This window comes from Bos indicus, chromosome 20, assembly GCF_029378745.1.
Source record: "Bos indicus isolate NIAB-ARS_2022 breed Sahiwal x Tharparkar chromosome 20, NIAB-ARS_B.indTharparkar_mat_pri_1.0, whole genome shotgun sequence".
In the NCBI taxonomy this organism is placed as follows: Eukaryota; Metazoa; Chordata; class Mammalia; order Artiodactyla; family Bovidae; genus Bos; species Bos indicus.
The window spans coordinates 4,067,818-4,088,416 of NC_091779.1; the positions used below are offsets into that span (position 1 = coordinate 4,067,818).

At 46.2% G+C, this 20,599-nt stretch overlaps 1 protein-coding gene across 2 annotated transcripts in view; it reads right to left on the bottom strand.

Moving 5' to 3' along the window:
- The window catches only part of SH3PXD2B (SH3 and PX domains 2B), a 122,034-nt gene that overhangs the window by 56,116 nt on the left and 45,319 nt on the right, over positions 1–20,599 (bottom strand). For both annotated transcript variants that reach the window (XM_070774524.1, XM_070774523.1), the window contains exons 3-4: positions 14,673–14,748; positions 7,729–7,805 (exon numbers count right to left, since the gene is read on the bottom strand). In XM_070774524.1, the coding sequence (XP_070630625.1) occupies positions 7,729–7,805; positions 14,673–14,748 (153 nt within the window). The remainder of the gene's footprint in view (positions 1–7,728; positions 7,806–14,672; positions 14,749–20,599) is intronic.

Below are 20,599 nucleotides of genomic sequence, written 5' to 3' on the forward strand. Positions count from 1 at the left end.
ACAGGCCACATTTAGGTTGCTTCTACATCTTGGCTATGGTCAACAGTGCTGCAATGAACATGTGTGTTAACATCGCTTTCAGATCCCAATTTCAATTCCTTTGACAAATACCCAGAAATAGCATTGCTTGACTACATGACAGCTCTATTTTTAATTTTAACTGTTTTCCATAGCGGCTGCACTTTGCACTCCAGCACGGTGTGCGAGGTTCCAATTTCCCTGTATCCTCACCAGCATGTTGTCTTGTTGCCGTTGTTTTTGATACCAGCCATCCTGACAGACGTGAGGTGATATTATACTGTGGTTTTGATTTGCATTTCCCTGATCATTTGTGACGCTGAGCAACTTTTCATATACCTATCGGTCACTTGTGTATCTTCTCTGGAGAAATTCAAGCCATTAGCCTATTTAAAAATTGGGCTATTAGCTCTTTTTGTTTATTGAGATGTATGAGTTCTTTACATATTTAGGGGATTACCCCTTATCAGATATTTGATTTGCAAATATGTGATTTCCCATCTGATAGCCTGCCTTTTTACTCTATAGATTGTATACTTTGTTGTGCAGAAGTATTTTAGTTTGATTTATTCCCACTTCTTTATTTTCGTTTCTGTTCCCCGCACTTTTGGTGCCATATCCATGAGATCATTGCCAAGTCCTGAAATAAAGCCATGCATGTGGTTAACTGATCCTCAACAAAGGCGCCAAGAATACATACAGGGACAGGACAATCTCTTAAGCAAATGGCGCTGGGAAAACTGATACCCATATGCAAAAAAAATGAAATTGCGCCCTTATCTTATACCATGCAAAAAAGCAACTCAAAATGGACTAAAGACTTAAATGTAAGACTGAAACTATAAAATTCCTAGAAGAAAGTACTTCCCAACTTGCTTCCCAAGAGCAGGACCAGGCTTTGCAGACCTTCCTCCAATAGGAGGTAACAGCAGCTGGCTAGATTTAAAAATATTTCTTGTTGCTGTTGCATCACTGATTTAATTTTTACTTTTGGGGTAAGTGAAATCAGTTTTATATTATGATTGTGCTATAAAATTTCCTCTAAAATATATATTCTTAAAAAAGTTAAAAAAGTGGATAATTAAAGAAAAATATTAATAGTAATACAGGTGGTTGAATATGGTAAGAACCTTCAGGTGAGGTCTCAGGGACTGGAGTCTGATAAACACTGTTGTTACACTGCCTATGTTGTTCTTGTTAGTTGCTCAGTCACGTTCAGCTCTTTGTGACCCCCTGGCTTGTAGCCCGCCAGGCTCCTCTGTCCACAGAATTCTCCAGGCAAGAATACTGCAGTGGGTAGCCATTCCCTTCTCCAGAGGATCTTCCCAACCCAGCAATGGAACCTGGGTCTCCCTAATTGGAGGCAGATTCTTTACCATCTGGGCCACCAGGGAAGTCCCCACACTGCCTACAGCACAGTAGAGGCAGTGGGGGAGGGATAGATTGGGAGTTTGGGATTAGCAGATAGAAACTATTATATATAGAATGGTTAAATAACAAGGTCCTACTGGATAGCACGGGGAACTATATTCAATATCGTGCAATAAACCATAATGGAAAACTATGAAAAAGAATACATATGTGCATAACTGAGTCATTTTGCTGTACAGCAGATATGAACAAAACACTGTAAATCAATTATACTTGAATAAAATTAAACAATCAAGTACCATGGCATGAGCATATACACTCACAAACTCATAGGAATGCATGTGTGTGTGTTAATGTAACCTATACTCTAATAATGGTGAGTTAATATCTGAAGGACCTTCATCAGGAATGAACACTTTAGCAAGTAAAAGACTCTAATCACAAGTTCTCATTTCAGAAAAGGCAACTTTGGGGCTTCAGGTATATCCCCCTCTGACCAACACCACAGCCTCTATCCACTAGCATAACAGTTGTCAGAAATCATTTTCTTCACTGGGAAAATGAGGGATGGCTCTTGCGTGAACAGAACGTGCTGAGCCCAGCATTAAACACCCTTCGACATGGTGTCCTAGCTCTTGGATTCTGAATCCTGTGTGTTCGGCCTCTTCCTGAAGATTTTACTGTCACACCATGGTTAGGATTAGCTGATCCTGCCACTACGATATCATTGCATCTGTCTTGAGAAAACTTTCATGCAAAGTGGCGTCAGACAAGACAGCTGGTATTTCACCAAGTTTACAGAACAACTCGAGAAGCTGTTTAGGGAACTGCTTGATAACAAATGCTTGTGTGTGGGGCAGGATTTGGCTGAGTCTTGTTTTCATTGTGTCTTTTGATGAACAGAAGTTCTTGAACTTCATGTAGTCCGATAAATCAATCTTTTTATGCTTGGAACTTTTTGTGTCTTTAGAAGTCCCTCAATACCTTGAGATTATGAGGAATTTTCCTATTTTTATTTTCTAAAATCTTTTATAATTGCCTCGTACATTTAAGTCTTTAATGTACTTGGAAATGATTATATGTGTAGTGTGCTGCTGCTGCTGCTAAGTTGCTTCAGTCGTGTCCGACTCTGCTTGACCCCATAGACGGCAGCCCACCAGGCTCCCCCGTCCCTGGGATTCTCCAGGCAGAACACTGGGTTGCCATTTCCTTCTCCAACACTTGAAAGTGAAAACTGACAGTGAAGTCGCTCAGTTGTGTCCGACTCCTAGTGACCCCATGGACTGCAGCCCACCAGGCTCCTCCGTCCATGGGATTTTCCAGGCAAGAGTACTGGAGTGGGGTGCCATCGCCTAGGCAGGAGTTATCCTGTTTGTTTTTTCCCAATACGGACATCCATTTACTGAGGAATCCTGCCTTTCCTCAATGATCTACAAAGCTGCTTTTGTTAGTATCAAAGTGTCCAAATACACATGGATGTGTTTTGGGTTCTCTGTTCTGTTGCAATGGTTAGTCTATCCCTGTGCTGACAGCATATTGTGTTAATCACCGAAACTTTATAATAGGTCTAAGAGAGCAGCAAGTTACTTCCTAGCTGGTAGGTAGTTTTAGGGACATCTACAGCCCTCTTCTATCTTCATCTATTGGAAACTGCCCAATTTCTACCAAAATAATGCTAAAACAGAGATAGATCAAATTGGCTTAAGTCAGCCCACAACGATGTCAATAACAGAGCCCAACTGTTACATAAAGGTCTATGCAGTCTCTAAAAGACTCCACAGGCCTTGAGATAAAAGGCATAAGGTTTCATCTCCTTCCAGGAGGGCAGTGTCCCTAAGCCAAGTTCAGGGAATCTGGCCAACCAAACCCCCCAAATATCTGCTCTGCTTCTTATGCTGCATTAATAGCTGGGGTGGTAACTTCTACGTGACTCATATAACATAAGCAGTTTCTCTCCTATGGTTAATCCAGGTCAATTCATGATCTCTGGACTGCTCCAAGCAGAGCAGATGCAGGCAGCTGCCGCTGTCCCTTACTTCTCCTTCTCCTGCATTTTATACTTCCTCTTTCAAATCAAGTGTCCAGGGGTTCAGGGAACCCCGGGTGTGAGAAGAAGGTGTGACTCTGGAGAGAAATTGGGTGGGCTGGGGAAGAAGCAGGAGAATGCATATGGGCTGAGAGATAACACTTTCTGGGAAGGTACCAGGTAGAACTTGCCAGTTGGCTAAGATGACTCCAGAGTACGAAGTTTCTGCCAGCAGGGCCTGGACAAAGGAATTTCAGGCTCTAGACATTTGAAAAAGGACAAAGAGAAGAAGATCTGAATCTTCCTCTGAGATCTGGGAGGCAGAAGCGGTTTCTTTGTGCCTGAGAGACTGGCCCTGCCCCTCATCCCCATCCCTTTTAAAGGCATCCTTAGGAGAGGGAAAAGTCTACTATGAAACTTGTGCTTGACTCTTTGGGCCTCTTGAGTTTGTACTTTCTCGTTGCTGTTGTTTAGTTGCTCAGTCGTGTCCAGCTCTTTGTCACCCCATGGACTGCAGCACGCCAGGCCTCCCTGTCCATCACCAACTCCCGGAGTTTACCCAAACTCGCATCCATTAGGTTGGTGATGCCATTCAGCTGTCTCATCCTCTGTCGTCCCCTTCTCCTCCTGCCCTCAATCGTTCCCAGTATCAGGGTCTTTTCCAATGAGTCAGCTTTTCGCATCAGGTGGCCAAGTACTTTCTTAGAGAGGCAGTCAGTGGTATGTGAGTGCTGAGTCCTAAAAGTCTCGGGTTTAACTCTCAAAGCCTCCAACACTGTTACTACAAGTAACTTGACTAGGTCTCCATTTTCATCAACACAAAGGGAAAAAGAAAACCTCCTCCTCAAAGTTACTGGAGGGACGAAACAAGGTCATGTCTGATAAAGAGCAGAGGCCCAATCAGAAGTGATGTTCTGCCCTTGCGTGACATCTCCTGCCAAGAGAGGGGGCATCTGTCCCCACACTGTCCCCCTTCAAATTTTTCAATAGACTTACTGAAGTAAAATTTATGCACCATAAAATTCACCCATTATAAGTGTACAATTCAATGATTCAAATTCAAATTACAGAGTTGGGCAATCATCACCACACTCTAGTTTTAGAACTTTTCCATCACCTCAAAAATTTCCCCAACCTCATCTGCAGTCAATCTCCATTTTCACCACCCCAAGGCCCAGGAAACCACTGACCTGCTTTCTCTAAATTTGCCTTTACTGCACATTTCATGTAAATGGAATCATACAATATGTAGCCTTTTGCATTTGGCTTCTTTTGCATAGCATCATGTTTCTGAGAGTCATTCATTTTGCAGCACTGATCAGCATTGCTCTGTTGAATAATATTCCATTGAATGCCTATTGAACATTTTCTTTATCTATTCCCCAGATGATAGACATAGGGATTGCTTCCACTTTGGGGCTGTTATGAATTAATGCTGTGATGAACAACTGCATCCAAGTGTCTGTGTGGACAGAAGTGTTCACTTCTTGAGAGTATACACCTGAGACTAGCTGGGTGGTCAATTTTACTTTGGAAGAAACTGCCGAAACTGGTTTCCAAAGTAGATTCCCTCATATGTCCCCGGCCATCGGCGGTTGAAACCGCGTGCTTCCAATGCGGGGGGTGTGGGTTTGATCCCCGGCTGGGGAACTGAGATCCCACTCGCCACGTGATGCGGCCACTCACCTAGCAGAATGAGGAGCCCATTGCTCCACATCCTCCCCAGCTCTTGGTCTTGTGTGCCTTGTCAGTTACAGGCATTTGGGGTGCTGTGTTGGCATCTTATGATGATTTTATTTCATGTTGCCCTAATGACTCATGATGTTGAACAATTTTCATGTGCTTAATAAGCATTGTATGTCTCCATGGATGAAATTTCTATTCAATCTTTTGTCTATTGTTAAACTGGCTGTGTTTTAAAAAAAAAACAACTATTTACTTATTTATATATGTATTTATTTAATTTTTTTGATCATGCTGCATGGCGTGAGGAGTCTTAGTTCCCTGATCAGGGATTGAACCTATGTCCCCTGCAGTGGAAGCTTGGAGTCCCAACCACTGGACCACCAGGGAAGCCTTAGCCTGGTTGTCTTTTTATTTCGAGGTTGTAAGCGCTCTTTATATAGTCGTAACACAAGTCCCTTCTCAGACAGGATTTACAGATATTTTCTCCCATCTGTGGCATGTCTTTCCCTTTCCTTCATGGCATCTTTCGAAGCACAGAAATGTGTAAGTTTAATGAGGTCCAGTGCATCACTTCTTTTGGTGCTGTATTTATGAACTCCTTGCCTAAACCAAGGTCATGAAGATTCTCTTCTATGCTTTCTTCTAGAAATTTTATAGTTTTAGCTTTTATATCTAGGTCTATGATCCATTTTCACTTGAGCTTGAGCTTTTGACTTGATTTTTTAATCATGTGTGTGAGGTCAGGGTCCAGTTTAATTAAAAAAAATTTTTTTGCATATGAATATCGCATGATCCCATCATTTGTTAAAAGACTACACGACCCTTGCCCATTGAATTTCTTGGTATTTGTGTTGAAAATCGACTGAGTATAAACCTAAAGAGTTTATTTGCAGACTCAATTCTCTTCCCCGGGTCCATGTGCCTTTCCTTATGCCAGTGTCACCATCTTGATTCCTGTGGCTTCATAAGAAGTTTGGAAAATGGGTAGCACAATTTCGTTCTTTTTCTTTTTTTGCAAAATTGTTTTGGCTATTCTGAGCCCTTTGTACTTCCCCATATACTTTTGGATCAGCTTGTTCCTTTCTACAAAAAAGCCTACTACGACTTTGGCAGAGTTTATACTGACTCTGTAGATCAACTGGGGGAGAACTGCCATTTAACACTATCGAGTCTTCCAATCCATGAGTATGGAATATCTCTCCACTAATTTAGTTTCTTTAATTTCTCTCAACAATGTTTTGCAGTTACAGTGTATAAACTTGGTATTTCTTTTATTAAATTTATTCCTAATTACTTCATTCTTTTTGATGTTATTGTAAGTGGAATTATTTTCTTAATTTCATTTTTGGGATTTTCACTTCTAGTATATAGAAATACAATTGATTTTTTAAATATTTGTCTTGTAGCCTATAATCTTACTAAGTTCATTTATTAGTTTCTGCAGGGTTTTTTTTGTGGATCGCTTATGATTTTCTATGAGCACTTCCCTGGTGGCTCAGACAGTAAAGCATCTGCCTACAATGTGGGAGACCTGGGTTCAGTCCCTGGGTTGGGAAGATCTCCTGGAGAAGGAAATGGCAACCCACTCCCAGTATTTTTGCCTGGAAATCCCCTGGATGGAGGAGCCTGGTAGGCTCCAGTCCATGGGGTTGCAAAGAGTCGGACACGACCGAGCAACTTCATTTCACTTATGATTTTCTAGAGTAGAATCATGTCATCTGTGAATCAAGGCAGTTTTACTTCTTTCTTCCTTTCATTTGGCCATGCCACACAGATGTGGGATCCTAGGTTCCTGATCAGGGATTGAGCCTCAGCATTGGAAGGACGGACTTCCTACCACTGGACTGCCAGGGAAATCCCTACTTCTTCCTTTCTAATCTGTATTCCCTGTATTTCTTTTTCTTGCCTGCTTAACGCCAGCCACAATCTTCCGGAAAACACAGAACAGAGGTGGAGAGCGCAATCATACTTGCTTTGCTCCTGAGCTTCGGGGGAGAAAGTGGTCACCGCTCCATTGTTAAGGCAGTTTTTGCTGTTCCCACCCTTCTCCAATCAAACTGCTAGTTGAGTCAGAGAAACAAATACTAAAAATTAGGGCAGCTAAATAAAAGAAAAATAGGCTTCTTTCGCAACCACAACCTCAAATCAAATGAAATAAAAGCAAGAGGCAGACAGGCTCCATGTGGTTGAGAACATTCAAGGGACTGGAAGCCAGCTGCACTGTGCAACAACAGGAGCTGGCTGAATAGCTTCTAGAACATTCACGCACAATGGAATACTATGAAGCCACGAAAAGCAGGTTCAAGGAGATTTTTTAATAGCACAGGAAATCCTTATAATGCAAAAGAAAAGGGAAGGAGCGACAAAAATAACACGTCAGATGGTCTCAACGTCATAATGAAAGGCACACAAAAAGAAAGGAAATATGTAAACACCTTCACGATTGTCACCTTTGAGGTGAAGGATCATGGGTGATTGGTTTTTCTAATTTCTTTACATTTCTTTCACCTGTACAGATCTTTCACAATGGGCATCCTTCAGTCAGAAAAAGAGAAGGGGAAAAAAAAAAAAAAACTATCCAAGGAGAAGACGAGAAACAGGGAAGTACTGGAATTTCTCAGACTTACCTTACAGTATTCATCTATTGGGATCAGGCGCTTGACGGCCACGTCCCGAATGTGGCTTCGTCGGAAGAGAATTTTGCCTGCGGAGGACAAGAGTGCGTACAGTGTTGAGAGGCAGCAGTGACAAGCTCTCAGCGGCTTGGGAGGATGAGGACGTGCCTGCCTCTGGCATGCTTGTGTGCGCGTGCTCAGTCATGCCTGGCTCTTTCGGGCCCCATGGACTGTAGCCTGTCAAGCTCCTCTGTCCATGGATTTTCTAGGCAAGAATACTGCAGTGGGTTGCCATTTCCTACTCCAGGGGATCTTCCCGACCTAGGGCTTGAACACTTGTCTCTTGGGTCTCCTGCACTGGGCAGGCAGATTCTTTACCACTGCACCATCTGGGAAGTGGTCCCTAAATTCCTGGCTGCCATCAAAACCCACTGCTGCTCATCCACAGGGTTTGGATGACCCCATGCCTGGTCCCCCAAAACCTTGTTCACAGCTCTAGTATAAGAGTCTGATGAAGTCGGACTTAGTGGTTAAGTTTTGGTGAGATAAGGGAGACTGGAAGCAAGGAAGACCTGATGCTCAGAGGCCCCCTGTCTAAATATAACATTCTCAGACCTGTGAGTGGTTCAGTGAACGCTCAGCTGTGCCCTCAGCCAACAGCTCAGCCTCCTTCCCTCCTCTTCCTGTGTATATTTCCTGCTCTCACCTGATGTGTCCCCGGTGTGCTCTGCTCTCTCGTAGTTCTGAGCCTTTCCCTCTTCCTGGAATACCTTCCCCAACCAACCTCACCACTATCCCTGCTGGGAAACTCTTACCCACTTCAAATGGGTTATGAGTTCCTGTGGCTTTCGGAACAGACTTGTGGTTGCCACGGGATGGGGGTGGATTGGGAGTCTGGGATTAGCAGAGCAAACTAGTACATAAAGGATGGATAAACAACAAGGTCCTACTGTATAGCACAGGGAGCTACAGTCAATATCCTATGATAAACTGTAATGGAAAAGAATATGAGAAAACATATATATGTGTAACTGAGTCACTCTCTGTAGAAATTAACACTCTACCTGCCAAGACGACAAATCCCTCCCATCCCTTCCCTAGTCAGTGTGTAGCAGAGGCTCCATGCCTCCCCCCACCAAACACTAAGAGATGGTCCACTCACTACTTGCTTGGTGACACCTGAGTGCTGGGGTGTGATACCAGAGCCTCCAGTGTGACGTAGAGGCAGAGGATGTGGGTCACGGGCAAAGCTAAGTATGTAAATGGTGCCACCAAGGGTCTTGGGAAATATCCAAGAGGCTGAAATGTTACAGGTGAGGTTTGTTTCAAGCAAATCAGTGGGTTCCCTCTGATTTGCCACTTCTCACGGGGAGATGGTGGCAAGGTTCACGCACTGAAAGATCCAGACAGTGTGGCCACACCACACAGACAGGGGGCAGGCAAAATCAGAAATAAGACAGCAAGGAGGGGGAGACGGGGACAAGCCCCCACGCCATGCTTACGCAGGGCGACCAGGGGGTCTCCAGGGCTCAAAGAGGACAGCACAGGCAGGCCACAGCCCTCCAGACAGCAGAGCGCGGAGACCTACTGAGAACTTCACCTACTTCTGGTCCGAGGAGGCAGGTCATGGAGACAAATTTGGGTCACGAAGCTGGCAGGGCGAGGAGAGATGGCACTGGAGGGACTGCTGTCTGCCTGGGTCACACTTGGGTGAGCAGGGACAAGACGGCAGGAAAGGTCCATAAAGAATTTCGTCATAGGACAGAATCGGAAGGGATAACGGAAAACAGCCTCTTGACTTTTGAAGATTTGCAATCTAAGGTGCTCAGGAGATGTGCACCCAAAGAGGCCATATGCTTAATGTCACATGTAAAATAGTCGGACAGCTTGCTCTTGGGCAAAAGGGCACAATTAGGAAATTAGGTAGATATGATAGACCTAATAGTCATCCTTTCTTTGTTCATTTCCATCAATTAAAAAAAACCCACAAGGAGATGAAACATGTATTTCTTAATAACGAAGATCTCCTTTCTTTATAGTGGTGACGGGCTTAATTCTGATGAATCAGTCAAATTTCTGATATACCACGCCTGTTAGAAAAAATCTAGAGGAAAATGCATCACGGTTCAAAGTGCTTGTTTCTGAGGGTGGAAGACAAAGCTTTCTTGTGTTCTTCTTTATACTTTCCCCAAAGTCCCTACCCTAAACATTGATTACTTGTGCTATCAAAAACATTCATGTCATTTAAAACAAAGAAAGGAAATTACGCAGGAAGTGAGAAGGGGTTTACAACCTGGTCTCCCTAGAACTGATGGCATTCCCTCATTTACTCCTGAGGCGCAGGCTCTGCGTGAGCCCCATGTGTGCAGGGTGCTGGGGGCCTGCCTTTTCTACACTTGACAGTCGATGTTTCCCAGTAGGGGAACAGGGCCCCTGCCCTGCAGGAGGCTTGCATCCTTGGCCTCCAATCCAGAGAAGGCCGCTGGCCTTCCTGTTTCCATACCAGCCCTAGTCACTGTGATAATCAAATCACTACCCTCACGGGTGGGACCACCTGAAGATCACAAACTCTAGGAGAGTCCTAAGCCTTTAAAAAAAAAAGAGAGAAATCCCACAGGGCAAACGCTTCCTGCCTCTAATCCATTTCTCAAAATGGGAGGAGTCCCTATCAAAAACATTTTGCTCTCCGTTTAGTATAATTTCCCCTTCTATAAAATCAGAGGAAGTGGGCAGAGTGGGGTGTACAGGCTTGGCTGAGAAGGCTGCGACTTACAGTGGCCGTGGTGCTAGCCCTGGCCCGCGGGAACAGCACAGGCCGCCTCGGAGCCACCACCACCCAAGAGAATCTGCCTGAGGCCTGTCCTGCAGAGGCTGGGAGAGGACAGAGAACTCAGGTGCCTTCGTGTCTCCTGGGGTGTGACACAGCAGTGTCTCTCCTTTCCCTGTGTGGCCTCAGTGGGACCAGTCTCTGGGCTCATGTCAGGGCCCCTGCACAACACAGGAGGCAGGAAGCCCCATGGCAGGATTAGCATGTGCCGGGGAGACACACAGAGGCTCTGGGGTGACGAGCAAGGCCCCCCCGGGCCAATCCCAGGGGGTCCTCTTCCTTCCTGCGCTGCCTTGGAAAATGCATTTACCTGCTGGAGCCTCAGTCTCTTCATCTGCAAAAAGGGAGAACCGCCCCCATGTCTTAGTAATCTCCAAGACTCACGGGCATTGGGCTTGGCCCTTGCTAGGTGCTTAAAAAAGGGTAATTACTTGAAAAAAAAAAAAAAAAAGTTACAGGGCACTGCCTGACTCCCCGCTAGGAAGGGCACATGTCTTTTCTTCAACTCCCAGCTTGGTTTCTTAAGACCTGTCACCGACAGGCTCCCTTATCATTTACCCCCAGCAGAGCTGGAGTGCTGCTCAGGCTTGGGGGCAGAACTGCGTGGCCAGCACCCCCTTGGCTGGTGCCTCTGGGCAAAAGGCTGGGAGGGCCGCACCCCTGGCCCGCACCTGTGTCCAGGTGTTTCTGTGTGAGTTGTGGGGAAAGAAGGCAAGCGAGCCTGCACCCAGCCCTCCCAGGCAGGCCAGCCTTGCTGGAATGGAAAGGGTCCTCAGAGAAGAGAAGAGCCTTTGGTGGGAACGAGCAAGCTTTTGTTTTCCACAGTGGAGAAAGGCCAAACTGTAATTCTTATTTTTCAAGCCACATCCTCTGCCAAGTTGGCTTTCCCCAGCTCTTGCTGGGATGGAAAATTGCACAGGCCTGTTCTCCCCTCCCCTCCCCCGCCTTTGTGCTAACAAGAAACTTGCTTTTGTTCTGCTGACGCGGCAGTCTTGGCAGAAAACTGACCCCTCGGAGTGGGGGACGTTTCTCCCACCAGTCCCTGCCCTTGGCCTTGGCCTAGAGGAAAAGCTAAGAGGTGGGCTGGTAAAGGATGCTCCAGGGGTCCTGGGGCCCAGCAGGACCTCTCCAAGCTGCAAGTGGGTCTCCTGAGCAGGGACAATGGAGCCGAGTCCCTGAGAACGGCATCTCCATGCACTCGTGGGTGGATAAGGATTACGTAACCACAAAAGCTTTCAGGGGCTGGGGAGAGGGTCGGCTCAAGTTCTTCCCTGTTCGGGGAAGTTTTTCCAGAGCTGGTTTTGCCTTTCATCCAGCAGAGTTCTAACTCACGGCTTTCCTTTCCTGTCTTGAAGAAAAATATACATTCAGAGCCCATTTCAACTTGAATATCCAGATGGATCACTTAAGCAGGATTCCATGATACGAAATACCCCGAAATTCCAAAAGAATGTCCCCGGACTCTGTTTCTGCCTTTACTGAGAACCTTCTATGTGCCAGGGAGAGAAGCTTATGAAGCAGGGGTCACTGTTCCATTTTACAGATGAGGAAACTGGGGCTCAGTGGTGGGAGATGTTGTCTGCTTGAGATCACAGGACTTGGTCCACTGGACTCCAAAGCACACGCTTTGGGTGCTGAGATTTGACTCCTGCAGCTGGCACACTGGGTTATCTCCAATAGAGGAAAATTCCAGTGTTCTTTCCCCATGGAAGAACTAAAAACATTAATTTTTTTAGGTAAACGATGCTCCCAGTAAATGGGGGCCTGGCAAATACATCTGCTGCTGCTGCTAAGTCGCTTCAGTCGTGTCCGACTCTTTGCGACCCCACAGATGGCAGCCCACCAGGCTCCCCCGTCCCTGGGATTCTCCAGGCAAGAACACTGGAGTGGGTTGCCATTTCCATCTCCAATGCATGAAAGTGAAAAGTGAAAGTGAAGTCGCTCAGTCGTGTCCAACTCTTAGCGACCCCATGGACTGCAGCCTACCAGGCTCCTCCACCCATTGGATTTTCCAAGCAAGAGTACTGGAGTGGGTTGCCATCGCCTTCTCCGAGCAAATACATCTACCCTGTCTCTAAACTCACTCAACAATGACAATATTTGAAAGAACACAATGATATGCTGATAGCAGGATCTTGGAATGGGAGAGGGGAGAACGAGCTCCTGGGTGACTCAGAGTCTCCCCATCTTGGTGCTTGCCCCCCTGTCCCCTCAAAATGAAAAAGACTGAAGGGCCAGGAAAGTGAAGTCACTCAGTCGTGTTCGACTCTTTGCAACCCCAGGGACTGTAGCCTACCAGGCTCCTCCGTCCATGGGATTTTCCAGGCAAGAGTACTGGAATGGGGTGCCATTTCCTTCTCCAGCAGATCTTCCTGACCCAGGGATTGAACCTGGGTCTCCCTCATTGTAGGCAAACGCTTTACCATCTGAGCCATCAGGGAAGTCTAAGGGCCAGTCTAGCTCCAAATATTTGTGATTTAGGTTGATTGTCAATCTGCTGATCATCTGTACAGAAGGGTAGTAGTAAGTGCTTACTTGTTGCTAGCTACACACCAGGCACTTACCTAATCCTCAGAACAACTTCATCATTTATGTACCATTATGATCTCCAATGTGCAAGTGTAGAAATGAAACTCTGTGTGCTTACCTAACTTACCCAAGAGAACAGACTGGATGATTAGGGACACTGGGATTTGAGCCTGCGGTGTGTGACTTTCAGGCATAAATTTTAGAGCCTGCCACACCTGTGTCTGAATCCCAGCTCTGCCATTTGTGCAAGAGATCATAATTTCTCTCAGTCTTCATTTCCTCATCTGTGAAATGGGCATAGTAATGTCTGCCCTGCTGGGTTGTTCTAAGGACTAAATGAGCTAACGAAAGCACCTGGCCCAGTGACTGGCCCACAGCAGATATCTAATGGTAGCTATTATTATTGGAAGCTATAACACTGGTTTGGGTAGCTCATTTTTTTGAGTTGAAGCCCTGATGCTATTTCTTGGGTAAAAAAATTTTGGGGGGGATGTACTGAGAGCAGGAACCAGCGATGGCTACATTGAGCCTGGCCCTTAAAAGGTGCTTGGTGGCTGTGGTAGGCAGGCAGGCAGGCAGGCAGAATTTCTTAAATGGCTCCCGAAGATATCTCTTCTCAATCTCAGCACCTGTCAACAGAGTGGGAGCTCCCGCCTGGGATCATGTTACATGATATGCCTCAGTTCATTTCAAGCGAAGGAGATTATCCTGGATTAGCCAAGTGGGTACAAGGTAATCCCATGAGGCTTTAAACGCAGACAACGTTCCCCATTGGAGGCAGGCGGGGGAAGTCAGAGCGATTCCGAGCCCAGGAGAGATTCCATGCCCTGTTGCCAGCCTGAAGGTGGATGAGGAATACAGGCAGCCTCTGGAAGCTGAGTTCGAAGCGGACAGCCAGGAAGGAAACAGGCATCTAGGTTCTAGAGCTGCAAGGAACCGAGTTCTGCCAACAACCTAGATGAGGTTGGGAGAGATTCTTCCCTAAATCCTCCAGGTAACTGTCCAGCCCAGGCAAGACCCTGACTTTGGTCTTCTAAAATGCTAAACAGAGAAGCAGGCTGAGCCTGCCTGGACTTCAGACCAGCAGAGCTGTGAGATAATAAACGGGTGTTATTTTAAGCTGCTAAATGGGTAGTAATTTGTTATGCACAACAGAAAACAAATATTTTAACAGAAGCTGTTAAAATAGGTGCCACTCACTACACAGACCACATGAGCTCGAATTATTCCTTTTATTTTGTTATTAATTTATTTTGGAAGGCCTTGCCACGTGGCACGTGGAATCTTAGTTCCCCAACCAGGGATTGAACCCGTGCCTCCTGCGGTGGAAGCATAGAGTCTTAAACATTGGGCGGCCAGGGAAGTCCCTACTCCCAGAGATGGGAGAAACTGAGGATCCTAGAGGCGAAGTGTCTTGCCTAAGGTCACGCAGCTAGTAAATGGCGTAGCATCTAACTCCAAAACCCGTATTCTTAAGCACTGAGTTCTACAAAAGACTGAGGTCTGGTCACCGGGACAATGGACAGGGACAAAGAGGGGAGCGATCCAAGGGCTGTATGAGAGCCTAGAGGCCCCATCTGAGAGCACGAGTCTCACTCACCGGGGAGAAAGGGAATGATCCGCTGTTTGGGGTCCTTCTGTCCTCCTTCCATGGGAAATTTGTCCAACATCTGCATCTAAATGGGAAGAATAACAAAATGAAAGCCTTTAAATGATAAAAGCGTCTCTGACAGTTTACAGGAATTACGTGAACTATGTGATTTGATAGAGAAAAGCTCACTTTGCTCAGTGTTCCAAAAACCCAAACTAGCGGAAGACAAAGTCAACCAGACCTAGGATCTCCATACAAACAATTCTCTAGATCCGCAACTGGCAGCCTGGTGCAGGCTCAGGGCTGGGAGAGACCAATCTCAGTTTTCCCGTGGGCTCTAGTCACAGGACCTGAAGCATGAACAACGCCCACTAGAGCCCCCCAAATTCCACGGATGGCAGGTCATCCTGTTTCCTAAGAATTGCCAGGTGGTGCTCAAACCATGGAGACTCAGTTAATCTGGTTAGGTCTCCACCTGTGAGGTCATGACACACTCCTGCCGCAGGAAAAATTGCCCTGGCTGGCTCAGCTCCGTTCCTAGCTCTGAGTCAGGCACATGGGGTGCAGCAATGAAGCAACTCAGAGTCTAGGGAGAGACTGAAAAGTAAACTGATCATTGACGGGTGGTGTAGGAAGCATCTTGAGAGGTAGTACAGACTGCTGCGGGCACAGAGGAAGAAGAGGGATGGAACACCCCAAACAAAAACCTTTCATGTCTTCTGATAACAGCAAATGCATCCCTGATATTTTAAGGAATTAATGTGAAGTATCTGATCGGATATACACAATCATCAGGATCTGTTATTTGTGATATCTTGCGTCTCATCCTTAGTTGACCATAATGGTACCCACTGCCAGCATTGTTTTACAGATTAAAGCTGGGGTGTGGTGGTCATTAATGCTGTCACCAGATTTCTGGTTCTTCCTTTCAGCACGTGGTAGATTCCTACCTCCCCACCCCCCTGAAATAAGATGCGGCAAATTCAAGGTGAGCAGAAGGGACATGGCTCACTTCGGGGAGAAGAGCTAGGAGTGGTACTTTACCCATCCCTCTCCAGTTCTGCCTGCCATGTGACAACCATGCTCCATAGTGTGGCTTTTCTGTCAGCAAGGGACCTAGAGCGAGGGCCCAGGGCCCCCAGCAACCTCTGTGGACAATCTTTATTTCCCAAGCGAGAAGTAAACCGCGTGTACAGTGAGGCTGTCTGTCATAGCATCGTATCTTTTTTAAAAAAATTGGATGTAACTGCTTTATGATGTGCTAGTTTCTGTTGTACAATGAAGTGGATCAGCTCTAAGTACACATATAGCCCTTCCCACCCTTCTAGGTTCACAGAGCGGCGAGTTGAGCTCCCTGTGCTGTGCAGCCGCTTCTCACCACCTGCTTCACATGTGGGCGTGTATATATGTTGGCACCACTCAGTTCGTCCCACCCTCCCCTCCCACCCGCGTGTCCACCTGTGTCTGCTGTATGCCTCATAGCAGACCATTTTAAGCCAGTCTGATTAGTATGCAGGCCCAGGATTCAAGGAGAAGAAAACGGAGTCCTGAACCTCCCACAGTGGTGGCCGAATGTGAGAAACCTGTCCATCATTTTGCCTCAAGGAGAAAGTCACCCTGGATCTTCAGATGTGTCCCTCTGGATGTGGAAAAAGGGAACTTTTGTGCACTGCTGGTGGGAATGTAAATTGGTACGGCCACTATGGAAAATGGTCTGGAGGCTCCTCAAGAAACTAAAAAAGAACTACCATATGACCTAGCAATTCCACTCCTGGGCATATATCTGAAAAGAATGGAGACGTTAATTTGAAAAGATACATGCACCCCAACATTCACAGCAGCACTACTTACAGTAACGAAGACAAGGAACAACCCAAGGGCCCGTCAAGAGATGACTGGATTAGGATGGCGTGGGGTGTGTGGGTGCATATATACACATATAACACACACAGACACAGTGGAATAGTATTCAGCCATAAAGAACGAAATTCTGCTATCTGCAGCAACATGGATGCACCCAGAGAATATTATGCTTAGTGAAATAAGTCAGAGAAAGACAAATATTATATATTAACAATATCACTTGTGCTGCTGCTGCTGCTGCTGCTAAGTCGCTTCAGTCGTGTCCGACTCTGTGCGACCCCATAGACGGCAGCCCACCAGGCTCCCCCGTTCCTGGGATTCTCCAGGTAAGAACACTGGAGTGGGTTGCCATTTCCTTCTCCAATGTATGAAAGTGAAAAGTGAAAGTGAAGTCGCTCAGTCGTTTCTGACTCTTAGCGAACCCATGGACTGCAGCCCGCCAGGCTTCTCCATCCACGGGATTTTCCAGGCAAGAGTACTGGAGTGGGGTGCCACTTGTATGTGGAATCTAAAAAATAATACAAATAAATGTATATGCAAAACAGAATCAGACTCAGAGACACAGAAAGCAAACTTGCAGTTACCAAGCGAGAAAGGCAAGGAGGGAGGGGCTAATTAGGGGTGCAGGATTAACAGATACCACTACTATATATAACACAGATAAGCAACAAGAATATATGGTACAACACAGAGAATTACAGCCATTATCTTGTAAAACTATAGTGAAGTATAATCTACAAAAATCCTGAATCATATGTTGTACACCTAAAACTAACATAGCCCTGTGAATCATCTACATGGTGGTGGTTTAGGCGCTCAGCCGTGTCCGACTCTGCGACCCCATGGGCTGTAGCTCACCAGGCTCCTCTCCCCATGGGATTCTCCAGGCAGGAAAACTGGAATGGGTTGCCATTTCCTCCTCCAGGGGAATCTTCCCAATCCAGGGATCAAACCTGGGTCTCCTGCGCTGCAGGCTGATTCTTTACCCACAGAGCTACTAGGGAAGTTGGTGAATCAACTATACTGTGATTAAAAAAAAGATGAGTGCCTCTGATAGCATGAAAGCAGCTTTGAATAGCCTGGGGAAAATAAGCACAGATATGGTGCAGGGGGACGGAGGAGAGGCCTGAAGTGGGAGAGCAGAGAAACATGTATACATGCCAAGCCCAGTTAGATTCTTCGGACACATCCTCTCACAAAACCTGCAGAATACCCCTTCAAGAGACGGACATTATCATGTAGGGAACTGAAGTCCAGAGTGAAGAAATCCACCATGGGCCTGCAGCCAGCAAGGGGCAGGGACACAGACAGAAGCCCATGGCTTTTCTGCCATTGTATCACCTGCCTCTGAGATGCTACAGCAGTAATTAAAAAGGATTGCTCCCCAGTATTCAGGAAACAGGGTCATTTAAGAGCGCCTTGCCTCCTTAGTACTGTTCAGTGTGACACCCCTGGGTAGGGGGTGGTCACCCTCAGCTTGGCTGACAACCCTGAAGGGCTGCCCATGAGGCTGTGGTTTTATTTGTGATTGCCAACTGGCCCTTACTCTGTGCTATGCTGTGCAGTGATGGGGAACTGTGGCTTACCAGCATCTGGAAAGGACTTGCTGGAAAGGCAGGCTTCCCTTTTTAATCCAAGAGTTTTTCAATGCTGACACATAGTAGGCATGCAATAAAAATTGGCTAAGCCAATGAATGCACGTAAATGAAGTCTGGAAATACGGGCAGCTTATTTGCGAAGATATTTGCAATGCATCCCTGATTAATAATATTCAATTTACTAATGCATGAGTGTGTGCACTAAGTCACTTCAGTCGTGTCCGACTCTTTGTGACCCTGTGGACTGCAGCCCGCCAGGCTCCTCTGTCCCTGGGATTCTCCAGGCAGGAAAACTGGAGTGGGTTGCCATGCCCTTCTCTAGGGGATCTTTCTGACCCAGGGATGAAACCTGCATTTCCTGTGACTCCTGCATTGTAGGAGGATTCTTTACCACTGAGCCACTGCATTACTAATAATAAATAATAATTAGTAATGGTTTTAGAAAAGGCAGAGGAACCAGAGATCAAATTGCCAACATCTGCTGGATCATGGAAAAAGCAAGAGACTTCCAGAAAAACATCTATTTCTGTTTTATTGACTATGACAAAGCCTTTGACTGTGTGGATCACAATAAACTGTGGAGAATTCTGAGAGATAGGAATCCCAGACCACCTGACCTGCCTCTTGAGAAACCTATATGCAGGTCAGGAAGCAACAGTTAGAAGTGGACATGGAACAACAGACTGGCTCCAAATAGGAAAAGGAGTACATCAAGGCTGTATATTTTCACCCTGCTTATTTAACTTATATGCAGAGTACATCACGAGAAACGCTGGGCTGGAAGAAGCACAAGCTGGAATCAAGACTGCCGGGAGAAATATCAATAATCTCAGATATGCAGATGACACCATCCTTATGGCAGAAAGTGAAGAGGAACTAAAAAGCCTCTTGATGAAAGTGAAAGAGGAGAGTGAAAAAGTTGGCTTAAAGCTCAACATTCAGAAAACGAAGATCATGGCATCCGGTCCCATCACTTCATGGGAAATAGATGGGAAAAACAGCATCAGACTTTATTTTTGGGGGCTCCAAAATCACTGCGGATGGTGATTGCAGCCATGACATTAAAAGACGCTTACTCCTTGGAAGGAAAGTTATGACCAACCTAGATAGCATATTAAAAAGCAGAGACATTACTTTGCCAACAAAGGTCTGTCTAGTCAAGGCTATGGTTTTTCCAGTGGTCATGTATGGATGTGATAGTTGGACTGTGAAGAAAGCTGAGCGCCGGAGAATTGATGCTTTTGAACTGTGGTGTTGGAGAAGACTCTTGAGAGCCTTGGACTGCAAGGAGATCCAACCAGTCCATTCTGAAGGAGATCAGCCCTGGGATTTCTTTGGAAGGAATGATACTAAAGCTGAAACTCCAGTACTTTGGCCACCTCATGCGAAAAGTTGACTCATTGGAAAAGACTGATGCTGGGAGTTATTGGGGGCAGGAGGAAAAGGGGACGACAGAGGATGAGATGGCTGGATGGCATCACTGACTCAATGGATGTGAGTCTGGGTGAACTCCGGGAGTTGGTGATGGACAGGGAGGCCTGGTGTGCTGCAGTCCATGGGGTTGCAAAGAGTCGGACATGACTGAGTGACCGAACTGAACTGAAATGAATGACTATGAATGTTGGTTTGACAGTTTACAGCTAACAAGCCTTCTCAGACACCTGGATTCATCTGTCCTTCAGAATAATTCTATGAAATCAGTGCACAACCCCCAAGTCACAGATGGAGAAGCTACAGAGCAGAAGGACACAGTGACCTGCCTGAGGTCACACAGCTAAGTGGAGGTACAGCCAGTTCAGATATCTTAGCCTAAATCCTCTTCTTTTCCCCTCAGACCACTCTCTTAGGCAGCTTCAGAGCGTCACATGAACATGAAAAATCAGCCAGGCTAAGTTTCATGTTCCATGCACAGGTGGAGTATGCTTTCTGTTTAAATGCAGAGTGATTAGTCAAGCTCAGCTGCAGAGTCTTTCTGGCACTGTTTAAGTTTTGTATTTACGCTATCCTTTTTTTCCTGGAGGAGGGCATGGCAGCTCACTCCAGCATCCTGCCCTGGAGAATCCTGTGTACAGAGGAGCCTGGTGGGCTGCAGACCCCAGGGGCACACAGAGTCAGACCCAACGGAAGGGACTTAGCACTTACGCATCTTCTTTTCTTCCTCTCAATTTTACTTGTGAAGACAATGTTGGAATACAGGGGAACATTTTCTTAGAAGGTATGCCCTGGTAACCCATCAACCACACCCTGCCTGTGTGCACTCGTCGAGGCTTCTGCTGCGCTTCTGTCTGAGTGCGCACGCAGGCTCAGCGGCCCAGCCCACTGCTGCGTTGCCCTGTGGTCTTCACCGCTCGGTCAGGAAGTTATTCATCCTCTGTCCTGACTTGCTTTTACCCACATAAGTGGAGCTCAAAGAGCTGAAGTGTCTCCCCAAGTGGTATTAATTTGAGGCAGGTATTATTAATTTGAAGCAGTAGT